We start from the raw sequence: 18,963 nt of genomic DNA, 5'->3' as shown, positions 1-18,963 counted from the left end.
CACAGTGTGTTCCCTCAGACCACTACTCTACTACCACAGTGTGTTCCCTCAGACCACTACTCTACTACACAGTGTGTTCCCGCAGACCACTACTCTACTACACAGTGTGTTCCCTCAGGCCACTACTCTACTACCACAGTGTGTTCCCTCAGACCACTACTCTACTACCACAGTGTGTTCCCTCAGACCACTACTCTACTACCACAGTGTGTTCCCTCAGACCACTACTCTACTACCACAGTGTGTTCCCTCAGACCACTACTCTACTACCACAGTGTGTTCCCTCAGACCACTACTCTACTACCACAGTGTGTTCCCTCAGACCACTACTCTACTACCACAGTGTGTTCCCTCAGACCACTACTCTACTACCACAGTGTGTTCCCTCAGACCACTACTCTACTACCACAGTGTGTTCCCTCAGACCACTACTCTACAACACAGTGTGTTCCCTCAGACCACTACTCTACTACCACAGTGTGTTCCCTCAGACCACTACTCTACTACCACAGTGTGTTCCCTCAGACCACTACTCTACTACCACAGTGTGTTCCCTCAGACCACTACTCTACTACCACAGTGTGTTCCCTCAGACCACTACTCTACTACCACAGTGTGTTCCCTCAGACCACTACTACCACAGTGTGTTCCCTCAGACCACTACTACCACAGTGTGTTTCCTCTTACCAATACTACCACAGTGTGTTCCCTCAGACCACTACTCTACTACCACAGTGTGTTCCCTCAGACCACTACTCTACTACCACAGTGTGTTCCCTCAGACCACTACTCTACTACCACAGTGTGTTCCCTCAGACCACTACTCTACTACCACAGTGTGTTCCCTCAGACCACTACTCTACTACCACAGTGTGTTCCCTCAGACTACATCTCTACAATACATGTACACATGGATTTTGTTTTCTAGATATTAGCTGTTTTTTTTATCTGATTCTAGTGCTGGCATCAGTTACCTGATGTGGCATGTAGTCATGGCTCTATGTGGTACTGTGGAACAGAGTTCCATGTAGTCATGGCTCTATGTGGTACTGTGGTTCCATGTAGTCATGGCTCTATGTGGTACTGTGGAACATAGTTCCATGTAGTCATTGCTCTGTGTAGTACTGTACGCCTCCCATTGTCTATTCTGGACTTGGGGACTGAACCTCTGGTGGCATGTCTTGTGGGGTATGCATGGGTGTCCGAGCTGTGTGCCAGTCATTTAAACAGACAGCTCAGTGCTTTCAACATGTCAATACCTCTCATAAATACAAGTAGTGATGAAGTCAGTCTCTCCTCCACTTAGAGTCAGGAGAGATTGACATGCATATTAGTAATGTTAGCTCTCTGTGTACATCCAAGGGCCAGTCCTGCTGCCCTGTTCTGAGCCGGTTGTAATTTTCTGAGGTCCCTCTTAGTGGCACCAGACCACATGACTGAACAGTAGTCCAGGTGTGACAAAACTAGGGCCTGCAGGACCTGCCTTGTTGCTGTTAAGAATGTAGAGTAGCACTTTATTATGGACAGACTTCTCCCCATCTTAGCTACTGGTGTATCAATATGTTTTGACCATGACAGTTTTACAATCCAGAGTTACTCCAAGCAGTTTAGTCACCAGATTATTTATTACAAGATTTAGTTGAGGTTAAGGGTTTAGTGAATGATTTGTCCCAATTACAATGCTTTTAGTAACAATGAGGGGATGTAGGAAGACCCTAACTGAAGCTCTTTTCTGGTCTCTGTCTGTCTGGCTCCTCAGGGATCTTCTATACAGCAGCCATCGTGGGCCCAGCTGCAGGGTATCTTCTAGGAGGATACTTCCTCAACATCTACACAGAGATCCACATGACGTGAGTACCTCTGTCTGTCTGCCTCCACGTACCATACCTCTTGACTCAGCTCAGAGGAACAGCTTCTTAATGCGTCTGTATTTACCGGATCTGATTCAGCTGGACCCGTAGACTATAAAAATTATTTCACCTTAAAAGGGGAAATGTGTTCCTACAGCTATACAATAGCCTCCAGCCACCCTAGTCACAGACTGTTGTATTGGGCGCATGTGACAAACATTTGATTTGATTTGAGTGGCAATTCTACAGATATACAATACTACCCTCTAGTGGCCATTCTACAAATATACAATACCTCCCTCTAGTGGCCATTCTACAGATATACAATTACTACCCTCTAGTGGCCATTCTACAAATATACAATTACTACCCTCTAGTGGCCATTCTACAAATATACAATACCTCCCTCTAGTGGCCATTCTACAGATATACAATTACTACCCTCTAGTGGCCATTCTACAAATATACAATACCTCCCTCTAGTGGCCATTCTACAGATATACAATTACTACCCTCTAGTGGCCATTCTACAGATATACAATTACTACCCTCTATTGGCCATTCTGCAGATATTCAATACTACCCTCTAGTGGCCATTCTACAAATATACAATACTACCCTCTAGTGGCCATTCTACAGATATACAATACTACTCTCTAGTGGCCATTCTACAAATATACAATACTACCCTCTAGTGGCCATTCTACAGATATACAATACCTCCCTCTAGTGGCCATTCTACAGATATACAATACCTCCCTCTAGTGGCCATTCTACAGATATACAATACCTCCCTCTAGTGGCCATTCTACAGATATACAATACTACCCTCTAGTGGTCCTTTTCAGTGTAACATTTACTAATAATTCTCAATAAATAAGCCAAAGCTCTCGACTTCATTATTGTCCATCTCGCAACTTTTTGTCCTCTTCGTCATATCTTCTTCTGTGCCCCTTCCCTGTGTGTAGGACGGAGCTGACTCCAGAGAACCCTCTGTGGGTGGGGGCCTGGTGGATTGGCTTCCTGGCAGGAGGCGCAGCAGGGCTGGTCGTCGCCCTGCCCATCCTGGGTTACCCACGCCAACTACCAGGTTACTGACCAACTTAATGTCACTTCACCAACACCACAGAACCCAACACATCCCAATGAGATCAGTCTTTGACATCAACATATATATCTGTATTTTTGTCCCCCCTTTCTCTGTCCAGGCTCTCAGAAGTATGTGGCCATGCGTGTGTCTGAGACCCACCAGCTGAAAGATGGCAGTCAGGCCAGTGCATCAGACCCTCAGTTTGGGAAGTCAGTGAAAGACATGCCCAGGTACAGTAGGTGACCCTACCCTCTACGATACAGAAGGAGCCAGGCCTTCCACTCTCCTTCTCTATTTATTAACTCACACCATAACACTGACAGATGGATTCAATCAGCTAACGTTAACTAACTCACGTTTGTACATCGCGCTGGATTCGTACAATTGACCTTATTTTAGATCAACTGTAATATCAATACCGTTGTAAAGCACAATTTCTCCCCATTTCCAACAAAACTTGGGCTCAGAAAGCAGACTGATTCTCCATGGCAACAGGGGATTAGTGAGAGGAAACAGGACAAAGACTACATTGTTGTTACATAACATGGTAGTCAAGTGTCTCGGAGTAGGAGGGCTGATCTAGGATCTGTCTGAATCAGCTTACAGTACTACAAAAATTGTTCCAAAAGGTTTCTGTGGCTGTCCCCATAGGAGAACCCTTTTTGTTGCCAGGTATAACTCTGTTGGGTTCTACCTGGAACCAAAAGGGTTTCTTCAAAGGGTTCTCCTATGGGGATAGCCAAATAACCCTTTTTGGTTCTAGAAAGCAAATAGTTTTCTAAGAGTGTATTCGTGTACAGTATATTTTAAAGGCGAAAGTTATTGTGGATCAGCTCTCTGAGATGTTGTGGATACGGGCCCAGGTCTCAGCGTTAGAGATTATGGATGAGCTTTACTTTAATTAAGAACTGAAGATCTTACTAAGGAAATAACCCCACTCTCTCTCTCTCTCTCTCTCTCTCTCTCTTTCACTCTCTCTCTCTCTCTCTCTCTTTCACTCTCCCTTCTCTCTCTCTCTCTCTCTCTCTCTCACTCTCTCTCTCTCTCTCACTCTCTCCCTTCTCTCTCTTTCACTCTCCCTTCTCTCTCTCTCTCTCTCTTTCACTCTCCCTTCTCGCTCGCTCTCTCTCTTTCACTCTCCCTTCTCGCTCTCTCTTTCACTCTCCCTTCTCGCTCTCTCTCTCTCTCTTTCACTCTCCCTTCTCACTCTCTTTCTCTCGCTCTCTTTCTCTCTCTCTCTTTCACTCTCGCTTCTCGCTCTCGTTCTCTCTCTCTTTCACTCTCCCTTCTCGCTCTCTTTCTCTCTTTCACTCTCCCTTCTCTCTCTCTCTCTCTTTCACTCTCCCTTCTCTCGCTCTCTTTCACTCTCCCTTCTCTCGCTCTCTTTCACTCTCCCTTCTCTCGCTCTCTTTCATTCTCGCTCTCTCTCTCTCTTTCACTCTCCCTTCTCGCTCTCTTTCTCTCTCTCTTTCACTCTCCCTTCTCGCTCTCTTTCTCTCTCTCTCTTTCACTCTGTCTTCTCTCTTTCACTCTGTCTTCTCTCGCTCTCTCTCTCTCTCTCTCTCTCTCTCGCTCTCGCTATCTCTTTCTAGGTCAGTGTTGCTCCTGCTGAAGAACCCTCCCTTCCTCTTCCTGTGTCTGGCGGGGGCCACAGAGGCCACCCTCATCGCTGGCATGTCCACCTTCGGCCCCAAGTTCCTAGAGTCTCAGTTCAGTCTGAGTGCATCTGAGGCAGCCACCTGGTTTGGTGAGAGAGCGTTAGAACACTAACTCCACCCCACACAAACTGTGATGTGAGACACACGTTCTACATGAAGTTAGCAAGCTTGTTTACAATGGGACTCGCGCTGCCACGTCACGGTACGTGGTGCTCTGCCACGTCACGGTACGTGGTGCTCTGCCACGTCACGGTACGTGGTGCTCTGCCACGTCACGATACGTCGTGCTCTGCCACGTCACGATACGTCGTGCTCTGCCACGTCACGATACGTGGTGCTCTGCCACGTCACGATACGTGGTGCTCTGCCACGTCACGGTATGTGGTGCTCTGTCACGATACGTGGTGCTTTGTCATGTCACGATACGTGGTGCTTTGTCACGATACGTGGTGCTCTGTCACGATACGTGGTGCTCTGCCACGTCACGATATGTGCTGCTCTGTCACGATACGTGGTGCTCTGCCACGTCACAATACGTGCTGCTATGCCACGTCACGATACGTGCTGCTCTGTCACGATATGTGGTGCTCTGTCAAGATACGTGGTGCTCTGCCACGATACGTGGTGCTCTGTCACAATGCGTGGTGCTCTGCCACGTCTCTCTCTCGCTCTCTCGCTCTAGGTCAGTGTCAAGATACGTGGTGCTCTGCCACGATACGTGGTGCTCTGTCACGATGCGTGGTGCTCTGCCACGTCACGATACGTGGTGGTCTGTCACGATACGTGGTGCTCTGCCACGTCACAATACTGGGTGCTCTGCCACGTCACAATACGTGGTGCTCTGCCACGTCACAATACTTGGTGCTCTGCCACGTCACAATACGTATACTCTGCCACGTCACAATACTTGGTGCTCTGCCACGTCACAATACTTGGCGCTCTGCCACGTCACAATACTTGGTGCTCTGCCACGTCACAATACTTGGCGCTCTGCCACGTCACAATACTTGATGCTCTGCCACGTCACAATACGTGGTGCTCTGCCACGTCACAATACTGGGTGCTCTGCCACGTCACAATACTGGGTGCTCTGCCACGTCACTATACTTGGTGCTCTGCCACGTCACTATACTGGGTGCTCTGCCACGTCACAATACTTGGTGCTCTGCCACGTCACGATACTGGGTGCTCTGCCACGTCACAATACTTGGTGCTCTGCCACGTCACTATACTTGGTGCTCTGCCACGTCACGATACTGGGTGCTCTGCCACGTCACAATACTTGGTGCTCTGCCACGTCACAATACTGGGTGCTCTGCCACGTCACAATACTGGGTGCTCTGCCACGTCACAATACTGGGTGCTCTGCCACGTCACAATACTGGGTGCTCTGCCACGTCACAATACTGGGTGCTCTGCCACGTCACAATACTGGGTGCTCTGCCACGTCACAATACTAGGTGCTCTGCCACGTCACAATACTGGGTGCTCTGCCACGTCACAATACTGGGTGCTCTGCCACGTCACAATACTGGGTGCTCTGCCACGTCACAATACTGGGTGCTCTGCCACGTCACAATACTGGGTGCTCTGCCACGTCACAATACTTGGCGCTCTACCACGTCACAATACTTGGCGCTCTGCCACGTCACAATACTTGGCGCTCTGCCACGTCACAATACTTGGTGCTCTGCCACGTCACGATACTGGGTGCTCTGCCACGTCACAATACTTGGTGCTCTGCCACGTGACAATACTTGGTGCTCTGCCACATGGATATTGGGCCCCTTATTCACAGTACTACCATTTAACTAGTTATACCTCCCTCCTCATCCCTCACATACACATGGTACTAACCTTCCCTCCTCATCCCTCACATACACATGGTACTAACCTTCCCTCCTCATCCCTCACATACACATGGTACTAACCTTCCCTCCTCATCCCTCACATACACATGGTACTAACCTTCCCTCCTCATCCCTCACATACACATGGTACTAACCTTCCCTCCTCATCCCTCACATACACATGGTACTAACCTTCCCTTGGTATTAACCTTCCCTCTCCTCCCACCAGGCTACATGGTATTAACCTTCCCTCTCCTCCCACCAGGCTACATGGTACTAACTTTACCTCTCCTCCCACCAGGCTACATGGTGGTACCCGCGGGTGGAGGGGGCACTTTCCTGGGTGGCTACATCGTGAAGAAGCTGAACCTCCGTTGCCGTGACATCATTAGGTTCTGCATAGTGTGTGCCGTCATCAGTCTTCTTGCCATCTTCATCTTCCTCATCCACTGTCCCAACGTCCCCATGGCCGGGGTGACTTCCCCCTACCGCAGCAACCTGCCACCGGGTCATCAGTACAATGAACAGTACTATGAGCCAGCCCACAACCTCCACAACAGGTAAGCCCAGACCAGGCCCAGTGGAATATTTGACATTATTTTGTCTTACCCATTATACAGTATAATAATTATTTTGTCTTACCCATTATACAGTATAATAATTATTTTGTCTTACCCATTATACAGTATAATCATTATTTTGTCTTACCCATTACACAGTATAATCATTATTTTGTCTTACCCATTATACAGTATAATAATTATTTTGTCTTACCCATTATACAGTATAATCATTATTTTGAGTACAAAGAAGTGGAATGTTAGCTAAACAGACTGGTAGGGTTGAGACCGTCATGGAATTGTGCATGAGGGGTAATTGGCAATACAATTGGCCAAGGTCTCCGTGAGAACCTTTGGGACGGCAGATAGCCTAGTGTTTAGAAGGTTGGGCTAGTAACCAAATGATTGCAAGATGGAATCCCTGAGCTGACAAGGTGAAAATGTGTTTTTCTACCCCTGAACAAGGCAGTTAACCCACTGTTCACTCATTGTAAATAAACATTTGTTCTAAACTGACTTGCCTAGTTAAATAAAAGTTACATTTAAAAAAATTGCACAAAAAAAATATAATTACATATATACTGTACCAGTCAAACGTTTGGACGCACCTACTCATTCAAGGATTTTTCTTTATTTTGACTATTTTGTAGAATAATAGTGAAGACATCAAAACTATGAAATGACACATATGGAACCATGTAGTAACCAAAAAAGTGTAAAAATATATGTTATATTTGAGATTCTTCAAAGTAGCCACCCTTTGCCTTGATGACAGCTTTGCAAACTTGGCATGCTCTCAACCAGCTTCACCTGGAATTCTTTTCCAACAGTCTTGAAGGAGTGCCCACATGCTGAGCACTTGCTGGCTGCTTTTCCTTGGACTCTGCGGTCTAACTCATCCCAAACCATCTCAATTAAGATGAGGGATGGTGATTGTGAAGGTCAGGTCATCTGATGCAGCACTCCATCACTCTCCTTCTTGGTCAAATAGCCTATTCACAGGTCGGAGGTGTGCTGGTTCATTGTCCTGTTGAAAAACAAATGATAGTCCCACTAAGCGCAAACCAGATGGGATGGCTTATCGTTGCAGAATGCTGTGGTAGCCATGCTGGTTAAGTGTGCCTTGACTTCTATATAAATCACAGATAGTGTGACCAGCAAAGCACCATCACACCTCCTCCTCCATGCTTCACGGTGGGAACCACACATGCGGAGATCATCCGTTCACCTACTCCGCATCTCACAAAGACGCTGCGGTTAGAACCAAAAATTGCAAATTTGGACTCATCAGGCCAAAGGACAGATTTCCACCAGTCAAATATCCATTGCTCGTGTTTCTTGAACCAAGCAAGTCTCTTCTTATTATCGGTGTCCTTTAGTAGTGGTTTCTTTGCAGCAATTCGACCATGAAAGCCTGATTCACGCAGTCTCCTCTGAACAATGGATGTTGAGATGTGTCTCTTACTTGAACTCTGTGAAGCATTTATTTGGGCTGCAATCTGAGGTGCAGTTAACTCTAATGAACTTATCCTCTGCAGCAGAGGTAACTCTGGGTCTTCCTTTCCTGTGGCGATCCTCATGAGAGCCAGTTTCATCATAGTACTTGATGGTTTTTGCAACTGCACTTGAAGAAACTTTCAAATTTCATTACATTTACCGGAATGACTGACCTTCATGTCTCCAAAGTAATGATGGACTGTCATTTCTCTTTGCTTATTTGAGCTGTTCTTGCCATAATATGGACTTGGTCTTTTACCAAATAGGGATATCTTCTGTATACAACCCCTACCTTGTCACAACACAAATGGCTCAAACACATTAAGAAGGAAAGAAATTCCACAAATGTACTTTTAACAAGGCATACCAGTTAATTGAAATGCATTCCAGGTGACTACTTCATGAAGCTGGTTGAGAGAATGCCAAGAGTGTGCAAAGCTGCCATCAAGGGTGGCTATTAAAGAGTCTCAAATAATATAAAGTATATTTTGATTTGTTCCAAAAAAAATTGGTTACTAAATGAATCCATATGTATTATTTCATAGTTTTGATGTCTTCACTATTATTCTACAATGTAGAAAATAGTACAAATAAAGAAAAACCCTTGAATGAGTCGGTGTGTTCTAACTTTTGACCAGTACTGTAGATATAGTTATTTTTGTACGCTTCTAATTTCCTCAGTTCCTGACTGCATGTGCTGCCATATAAATAGAATGAATAGATCGGGTGTCCCCATTCAAGTCAATGATGTGGCTAGAGGGTGTACAGCTGTGATTTTTCGTAGCAGTTTAGGAGAGCATTTTAGCTAACCCTAATCCTTTTCCTAACCTTAACCTAGTCTTCTCACCTGCCATGTTAATTATCCTAACCTGCTGCTGTCACGCTTGCTCCCGCTCTCCCTCTCTGGCACTCTCAGGCGCCAGGCTGCCCTTCATTACACACACCTGTTACCATCATTACGCGCAGCTGCGCTCATTGGACTCACCTGGACTCCTTCCCTTTGTTGATTGCCCCGTCTATAACTGTCTGCTCCCCCGTTTGTTGCCTGTGTCAGCATTGATGTTGTTATTTTCCCCCTGTCCAGACGCTTGTCCTGTCACGTTCCATGTCCGTTGCTAATCTACCTGCTTCTCGTCTACCAGCGTCGAGCCTCACAGCTCACTAAGTCTGTACATAGTCAAAGCTTTCCTTCATTTTGGGTCAGTCACAGTGGTCAGGTATTCTGCCGCTGTGTACTCTCTGTGCAGGGCCAAATAGCATTCTAGTTTGCTCTGTTTTTTTGTTAATTCTTTCTAATGTGTCAAGTAATTATCTTTTTGTTTTCTCATGATTTGGTTGGGTCTAATTGTGCTGCTGTCCTGGGGCTCTGTAGGGTGTGTTTGTGTTTGTGAACAGAGCCCCAGGACCAGCTTGCTTAGGGGACTCTTCTCCAGATTTATCTCTCTGTAGGTGATGGCTTTGTAATGGAAGGTTTGGGGATCACTTCCTTTTAGGTGGTTATAGAATTTAACGTCTCTTTTCTGGATTTTGATAATTAGTGGGTATCGGCCTAATTCTGCTCTGCATGCATTATTTGGTGTTCTACGTTGTACACGGAGGATATTTTTGCAGAATTCTGCGTGCAGAGTCTCAATTTGGTGTTTGTCCCATTTTTGTGAAGTCTTGGTTGGTGAGCCCAGACCTCACAACCATAAAGGGCAATGGGCTCTATGACTGATTCAAGTATTTTTTGCCAGATCCTAATTGGTAAGTTGAATTTTATGTTCCTTTTGATGGCATAGAATGCCCTTCTTGCCTTGTCTCTCAGATCGTTCATAGCTTTGTGAAAGTTACCTGTGGCGCTGATGTTTAGGCCAAGGTATGTATAGTTTTTTGTGTGCTCTAGGGTAATGGTGTCTAGATGGGATTTGTATTTGTGGTCCTGGCGACTGGACCTTTTTTGGAACACCATTATTTTGGTCTTACTGAGATTTACTGTCACAGGCCAGGTCTGGCAGAATCTGTGCAGAATATCTAGGTGCTGCTGTAGGCCCTCCTTGGTTGGTGACAGGATCATCAGCAAACAGTAGACATTTCACTTCAGAGTCTAGTAGGGTGAGGCCGGGTGCTGCAGACCTTTCTAGTCATCCTGCCAATTTGTTGATATATATGTTGAAGAGGGTGGGGCTTAAGCTGCATCCCTGTCTCACCCCACGGGCCTGTGGGAAGAAATGTGTGTTTTTTGCCAATTTTAACTGTACACTTGTCGTTTGTGTACATGGATTGTATAATGTCGTACGTTTTACCCCCAACACCATTTTCCATCAATTTGTATAGCAGACCCTCATGCCAAATTGAGTCAAAGGCTTTTTTGAAATCAACAAAGCATGAGAAGACTTTGCCTTTGTTTTGGTTTGTTTGGTTGTCAATTAGGGTGTGCAGGGTGAATACATGGTCTGTTGTACGGTAATTTCTCTCATTCTCTCTCGGTCTCCTCGCTCTCTCTCTCTCTGTCTCCTCTCTCTCTCTGTCTCCTCTCTCTCTCTCTCTCTCTCTCTCTCTCTCTCTCTCTCTCTCTCTCTCTCTCTCTCTCTCTCTCTGTCTCTGTCTCTGTCTCTGTCTCTCTCTCTCTCTCTCTGTCTCCTCTCTCTCTCTCTCTCTCTGTCTCCTCTCTCTCTCTCTCTCTCTGTCTCCTCTCTCTCTCTCTCTCTCTGTCTCCTCTCTCTCTCTCTCTCTCTGTCTCCTCTCTCTCTCTCTCTCTCTGTCTCCTCTCTCTCTCTCTCTCTCTGTCTCCTCTCTCTCTCTCTCTCTCTGTCTCCTCTCTCTCTCTCTCTCTCTGTCTCCTCTCTCTCTCTCTCTCTCTGTCTCCTCTCTCTCTCTCTCTCTCTGTCTCCTCTCTCTCTCTCTCTGTCTCCTCTCTCTCTCTCTCTCTCTGTCTCCTCTCTCTCTCTCTCTCTCTCTGTCTCCTCTCTCTCTCTCTCTCTCTCTGTCTCCTCTCTCTCTCTCTCTCTCTCTGTCTCCTCTCTCTCTCTCTCTCTCTCTCTCTCTCCTCTCTCTCTCTGTCTCCTCTCTCTCTCTCTGTCTCCTCTCTCTCTCTCTGTCTCCAATCTCTCTCTCTCTCTGTCTCCTCTCTCTCTCTCTCTCTCTCTCTATCTTTCTCAGTTCTTGGTTGGGGGACAACCTGATGGTGGGCTGTAATGCAGACTGTCACTGTTTACGAGAGCTCTATAACCCAGTCTGTGGATCCGACGGTGTGATGTATTACTCCCCTTGCCATGCAGGCTGCAGCACAGTCAACCACACGGAGGTCTCCACAGGTAGACAGGTAACCAACCAACTGTTCAGCAAAGATCTCACTTAAATTAGTTAATGAATATGTACAGTAGTCTGTCAGTATACATGTTCACTCTGTGTGACTGTCCCTTCTGTGTGACTGTCCCTTCTGTCAAATCAAATCAAATTTTATTGGTCACATACACATGGTTAGCAGTTTGTTAATGAAGAAAAATATATTGCGAGTGTAGCGAAATGCTTGTGCTTCTAGTTCTGACAGTGCAGTAATATATAACAAGTAATCGAACAATTCCACAACAACTACCTCATACACACAAATCTAAGTAAAGGAATGAAAGAATAATATATACAGTGGAGAGAACAAGTTTTTGAACCACTGCCGATTTTGCAGGTTTTCCTACTTACAAAGCATGTAGAGGTCTGTAATTTTTATCATAGGTACACTTCAACTGTACATATGAGATGAGTAATGTAAGATATGTAGACATTATTAATGTGGCATTGTTTAAAGTGATTAGTGATCCATTTATTAAAACCTGTTATGGCAAGGCGTTCCCCGAGGGGAACCACCCCCCCCCCCCCCCCCCCCCCCATTCAGCTGAAAAGTTGCGCGGGGAATTCAAAAATATTCTTTCGAAATATTTAACTTTCACACATTAACAAGTCCAATACAGCAAATGAAAGATAAACATCTTGTTCATCTACCCATCATGTCCTATTTTAAAATGTTTTACAGCGAAAACACAACATATATTTATGTTAGACCACCACCAAATCAAAAGAAAAACACAGCCATTTTTTACAGTCAAAGAAAGAGTCACAAAAGCAGAATTAGAGATAAAATGAATCACTAACCTTGTGATAATCTTCATCAGATGACACTCATATGACATGTTACACAATACATTTATGTTTTGTTCGATAATATGCATATTTATATCCACAAATCTCGGTTTACATTGACGCCATGTTCAGAAATGCCTCCAAAATATCAGGAGGAATTATAGATAGCTTCGCCAGATAACAGAAATACTCATCATAAACTTTGACTAAAGATACATGTTCTACATATAATTAAAGATACACTTAATGCAACCGCTGAAAATCAAAAGAAATCAGCCAAGAAAAAATAATTGTAGACCTCCACAAGTCTGGTAATCCTTGGGAGCAATTTCCAAATGCCTGAAGGTACCATGTTCATCTGTACAAACAATAGTACGCAAATGTAAACACCAAGGGACCACGCAGCCGTCATACCACTCAGGAAGGAGACGCGTTCTGTCTCCTAGAACGTACTTTGGTCGAAAAGTGAAAATCAATCTCAGAACAACAGCAAAGGACCTTGGGAAGATGCTGGAGAAAACAGGTACAAAAGTATCTATATCCACAGTAAAACGAGTCCTATATCGACATAACCTGAAAGGCCTCTTAGTAAGGAACTGCTTCAATGCCGCCATAAGAAAAGCCAGAATACAGTTTGCAACTGCACATGGGGACAAAGATCGTACTTTTTGGAGAAATGTCCTCTGATCTGATGAATCAAAAATATGACTATTTGGCCATAATGACCATCGTTATGTTTGGAGGAAAAAGGGACAGGCTTGCAAGCCGAAGGACACCATCCCAACCGTGAAGCACGGGGGTGGCAGCATCATGTTGTGGGGGTGCTTTGCTGCAGGAGGGACTGGTGCACTTCACAAAATAGAAGGCATCATGAGGGAGGAAAATTATGTGGATATGTTGAAGCATCTCAAGACATCAGTCAGGAAGTGAAAGCTTGGTCGCAAATGGGTCTTCCAAATGGACAATGACCCCAAGCATACTTCCAAAGTTGTGGCAAAATGGCTTAAGGACAACAAAGTCAAGGTATTGGATTGGCCATCACAAAGCCCTGACCTCAATCCCATAGAAAATGTGTGGGCAGAACTGAAAAAGTGTATGCGAGCAAGGAGGCCTACAACCTGACTCAGTTACACCAGCTCTATCAGGAGGAATGGGCCAAAATTCACCCAACTTATTGTGGGAAGCTTGTGGAAGGCTACCCGAAACGTTTGAAACAAGTTAAACAATTTCAAGGCAATGCTACCAAATGCTAATTGAGTGTATGGAAACTTCTGACCCACTGGGAATGTGATGAAAGAAATAAAAGCTGAAATAAATAATTCTCTCTACTATAATTCTAACATTTCACATTCTTAAAATAAAGTGGTGATCCTAACTGACCTAAAACAGGGAATTTGTACTAGGATTAAATGTCAGGAATTGTGACAAACTGAGTTTAAAAGTATTTGGCTAAGGTGTATGTAAACTTCCAACTTCAACTGTAGGTATTCCTCTTGTCCAGATGGGATAGGGTCGTGTGCAGTGTGATGGTGATTGCATCATATGTGGATCTGTTGGTAAGCAAATTGGAGTGGGTCTAGGGTGTCAGGTAAGGTAGAAGTGATATGATCCTTGACTAGCCTCTCAAAGCACTTCATGATGACAGAAGTAAGTGCTATGGGGCGATAGTCATTTAGTTCAGTTACCGTTGCCTTCTTGGGTTCAGAAACAATGGTGGCCATCTTGAAGCGTGGGGGGACAGCAGACTGGGATAGGGAGAGATTGACAACACACAAGCCAGCTGGTCTGCGCATGCTCTGAGGACGTGGCTAGGGATGCCGTCTGGGCTGGCAGCATATGCGATGGTTAACACGTTTAAATGTCTTACTCACACCGCCACCAGAGAAAGAGAGCACACAGTCCTTGGTAGTGGGCCGTGTCGGTGGCACTGTGTTATCCTCAAAGCAGACAAAGAAGGTGTTTAGTTTGTCTGGAAGCAAGACGTCGGTGTCCGTCGAAGTGGCTGGTTTTCTTTCTGTAATCCATGATTGTCTGTAGACCCTGCCACATACGTCTTGTGTCTGAGCCGTTGAATTGCGACTCCACTTTGTCTCTATACTAACATTTCACTTGTTTAATTGCCTTGTGGAGGGAGGGAATAACTACACTGTTTGTATTCGGCCATAATCCCCAAAAAACGAAATCCTGCAAAGGACTAGATGCGAGGCAGCCCTCTCTGTCTGACTGTTCCTTCTGTCTGACTGTTCCTTCTGTCTGACTGTTTCTTCTGTCTGACTGTCCCTTCTGTCTGACTGACCCTTCTCTCTCCCCTACTGTCCCTTCTGTCTGACTGTCCCTTCTGTCTGACTGTTCCTTCTCTCTGACTGTCCCTTCTGTCTGACTGACCCTTCTCTCCCCCTACTGTCCCTTCTGTCTGACTGACCCTTCTGTCTGACTGTCCCTTCTGTCTCCCCTACTGTCCCTTCTGTCTAACTGTCCCTTCTGTCTGACTGACCCTTCTCTCTCCCCTACTGTCCCTTCTGTCTGACTGTCCCTTCTGTCTGTCAGACTGACCCTTCTGTCTCCCCTACTGTCCCTTCTGTCTGACTGACCCTTCTGTCTGACTGACCCTTCTGTCTCCCCTACTGTCCCTTCTGTCTAACTGTCCCTTCTGTCTGACTGTCCCTTCTCTATCCCCTACTGTCCCTTCTGTCTGACTGTCCCTTCTGTCTGACTGTCCCTTCTGTCTGACTGTCCCTTCTCTCTCCCCTATTGTCCCTTCTCTATCCCCTATTGTCCCTTCTCCCCCCTACTGTCCCTTCTGTCTGACTGTCCCTTCTGTCTGACTGTCCCTTCTGTCTGACTGTCCCTTCTGTCTGACTGTCCCTTCTCTATCCCCTACTGTCCCTTCTGTCTGACTGTCCCTTCTGTCTGCCTGTCCCTTCTCTATCCCCTACTGTCCCTTCTGTCTGACTGTCCATTCTGTCTAACTGTCCCTTCTGTCTGACTGACCCTTCTCTCTCCCCTACTGTCCCTTCTGTCTGACTGTCCCTTCTGTCTGACTGTCCCTTCTCTCTCCCCTACTGTCCATCTGTCTGACTGTCCATTCCGTCTGACTGTCCCTTCTGTCTGATTGTCCCTTCTGTCTGGTGCCCCTGGTCAGGTGTACTCAGGCTACAGCTGTGTATGTTGACTCTGTCTGACTGTCTCCTCTGTCTGGTGCCCCTGGTCAGGTGTACTCAGGCTATAGCTGTGTATGTTGACTCTGTCTGACTGTCTCCTCTGTCTGGTGCCCCTGGTCAGGTGTACTTGGGCTGCAGCTGTGTGGTGGGGGGGAACGTCACGTCGGGGCAGGAGGGTCTGGCTCTGGATGGGAAGTGCACCAGCTCCTGTAGTCACATGCCAGCCTTCCTCACCTTCCTCTTCATCATCATCTTCTTCACCTTCCTGTGTAGTATCCCCGCCCTCACTGCTACCCTCAGGTGGGTACAGACCCTAACTCTAAATCTCACTGCTACCCACAGGTGGGTACATACCCTAACCCTCACTGCTACCCTCAGGTGGGTACAGACCCTAACCCTCACTGCTACCCTCAGGTGGGTACAGACCCTAACTCTAAATCTCACTGCTACCCTCAGGTGGGTACATACCCTAACCCTCACTGCTACCCTCAGGTGGGTACATACCCTAACCCTCACTGCTACCCTCAGGTGGGTACAGACCCTAACCCTCACTGCTACCCTCAGGTGGGTATGGAGCAGACAGACAAAAGAGTGTGTGAACTGTGGTATATTTCTGTTATAACAGTCTGATAGTATCCTCAGTGTGTGAACTGTGAATCTGAAGTGCTCTCTGTCGACCCCTACAGGTGTGTCCCAGACAGCCAGAGGTCCTTTGGACTGGGAATCCAGTGGATCGTGGTGAGAAGTCTAGGTATTTCATTTCTCTTGTTGAATTTGCTTTGATTTGATAAATGTGTCCTTGTAGCTTGAGATTCCCGACAACAAGCTCCCGAGTGGCGCAAGGGGTCTAGGACACTGCATCTCAGTGTTAGAGGCGTCATTACAAACCCTGGTTTGAATCCAGGCTATATCACAACCAGCCGTGATTGGGAGTCCCATAGGACGGCGCAGAATTGGCTCAGCGTTGGCCGGTTTAGGCCAAGAATTAAGAATTTGTTCTTAACTGACTTGCCTAGTTAAATACAGTTTCAATTTAAAATAAATAAAAAAGTAAGTAATGTGATGTTGTTCCTGAAGGTGGGATCCCAGGCCCGATAGCGTTTGGCTCTGTGATCGACATCTCATGCATGCTGTGGCAGGACCAGTGTGGAGAGCAGGGCTCCTGCTACCTCTACCAGAACTCTGCCATGAGCCGCTATACACTCATCGCTGGCATCATCTACAAGGTAACTCAAGGCCTACATGTCTGTTATTTCATTCTGTTATAGGATTGTGTTCAATGACTTTCTTCATTCTCACGACCATATCAAATGTTTGTTTAACTGAGAGAGAATGATATTCTCCCTCTAACCATAGTGCATGTCTTATCTCTCTCTCTTCATCCGTCCCTCCCTCCGTCAGGTTCTTGGCATGATGTTCTTCCTGCTGGCCAGTGTTCTGTACAAGCCCCCTCCAGAGTCGCCCCAGAGCAGCTGTGAGAGCACCGACCACGGGGCAGGGGATAGCGGGGGAGAGACGGGGGACCTCTCCATCAAGGACCTTCCACCAAAAATCATCACCAATGTACACGCCAGGTTATGATGACTTCAGACCCCACCCACATCTCACCGTGCGCGTGTGTGTGTGTGTGTCGTGCCACTGCATCCTCAATCACAGCCAGCCCGCACCCGTCTCATGGCCACTCTCATCGCACAGACACATTACCCCAGGGCAAGTCATATCTGATCCACCCACTGAGCCCAACTTCATCCCATGGGCTTGCCCTCCATCACCTCCCTGCCAGCCCACTGAACTTGGGGTTTGTGTGATGTGATGAAAGACTAGGGTCACAGATAGGGTCAGAGGTTATTCTGAGAAGTAGGAAAGTCTCCTGGTGGCTTTTGGGATATAAACCACTGAAAAGACTTTAAGGGATCTAGTAAATGTGGATCATGGAAAGGTTACAGACGATAGAAATGTGAAGGTCATTTCCCATTGAGACGACATATTAGAGTTTACCGTGAACGCAGTCTCCGCTAACACGGGAACATTGCCTTTAAATTTAAATCACGCTGTAACAATAAACTTCTACAAAACGGATTGAAAAGAAGCTTTAAATGAGTATGATATGGGAAATTTTTTATTATCAATTTATTTCACCTTTTATTTAACCAGGTAGGCTGGTTGAGAACACCTTTATTTAACCAGGTAGGCCAGTTGAGAACACCTTTATTTAACCAGGTAGGCCAGTTGAGAACACCTTTATTTAACCAGGTAGGCTAGTTGACAACACCTTTATTTAACCAGGTAGGCTAGTTGGGAACACCTTTATTTAACCAGGTAGGCTAGTTGAGAACACCTTTATTTAACCAGGTAGGCTGGTTGAGAACACCTTTATTTAACCAGGTAGGCCAGTTGAGAACACCTTTATTTAACCAGGTAGGCTAGTTGAGAACACCTTTATTTAACCAGGTAGGCTGGTTGAGAACACCTTTATTTAACCAGGTAGGCCAGTTGAGAACACCTTTATTTAACCAGGTAGGCCAGTTGAGAACACCTTTATTTAACCAGGTAGGCTAGTTGACAACACCTTTATTTAACCAGGTAGGCTAGTTGGGAACACCTTTATTTAACCAGGTAGGCTAGTTGACAACACCTTTATTTAACCAGGTAGGCTAGTTGAGAACACCTTTATTTAACCAGGTAGGCTAGTTGACAACACCTTTATTTAACCAGGTAGGCTAGTTGAGAACACCTTTATTTAACCAGGTAGGCCAGTTGAGAACACCTTTATTTAACCAGGTAGGCTAGTTGAGAACACCTTTATTTAACCAGGTAGGCCAGTTGACAACACCTTTATTTAACCAGGTAGGCCAGTTGAGAACACCTTTATTTAACCAGGTAGGCTAGTTGAGAACACCTTTATTTAACCAGGTAGGCTAGTTGACAACACCTTTATTTAACCAGGTAGGCTAGTTGAGAACACCTTTATTTAACCAGGTAGGCCAGTTGAGAACACCTTTATTTAACCAGGTAGGCTAGTTGAGAACACCTTTATTTAACCAGGTAGGCTAGTTGAGAACACCTTTATTTAACCAGGTAGGCCAGTTGAGAAACCCTTTATTTAACCAGGTAGGCTAGTTGACAACACCTTTATTTAACCAGGTAGGCCAGTTGAGAACACCTTTATTTAACCAGGTAG

General features: G+C 45.9%; 1 protein-coding gene across 4 annotated transcripts in view; it reads left to right on the top strand.

Annotated features, from left to right (window-relative positions):
• Window positions 1-18,963, top strand: part of LOC110491172 (solute carrier organic anion transporter family member 4A1) — an 88,344-nt gene that overhangs the window by 53,139 nt on the left and 16,242 nt on the right. For 2 of the 4 annotated variants that reach the window (XM_036947669.1, XM_036947670.1), the window contains exons 3-12: window positions 1,760-1,850; window positions 2,819-2,940; window positions 3,059-3,170; window positions 4,533-4,687; window positions 6,750-7,008; window positions 11,647-11,809; window positions 15,904-16,082; window positions 16,469-16,533; window positions 16,860-17,008; window positions 17,184-17,356. In XM_036947669.1, the coding sequence (XP_036803564.1) occupies window positions 1,760-1,850; window positions 2,819-2,940; window positions 3,059-3,170; window positions 4,533-4,687; window positions 6,750-7,008; window positions 11,647-11,809; window positions 15,904-16,082; window positions 16,469-16,533; window positions 16,860-17,008; window positions 17,184-17,356 (1,468 nt within the window). Of the gene's footprint in view, window positions 1-1,759; window positions 1,851-2,818; window positions 2,941-3,058; window positions 3,171-4,532; window positions 4,688-6,749; window positions 7,009-11,646; window positions 11,810-15,903; window positions 16,083-16,468; window positions 16,534-16,859; window positions 17,009-17,183; window positions 17,869-18,963 lie in introns of those variants that run through there. The other 2 variants (XM_036947672.1, XM_036947671.1) reach the window with 2 other exon arrangements.

The sequence above is a fragment of the Oncorhynchus mykiss genome, chromosome 16, assembly GCF_013265735.2.
Source record: "Oncorhynchus mykiss isolate Arlee chromosome 16, USDA_OmykA_1.1, whole genome shotgun sequence".
Taxonomy (NCBI): Eukaryota; Metazoa; Chordata; class Actinopteri; order Salmoniformes; family Salmonidae; genus Oncorhynchus; species Oncorhynchus mykiss.
The sequence above is the reverse complement of the archived record's forward strand: the minus strand, read 5'-3'. Positions and strand labels throughout refer to the sequence as shown.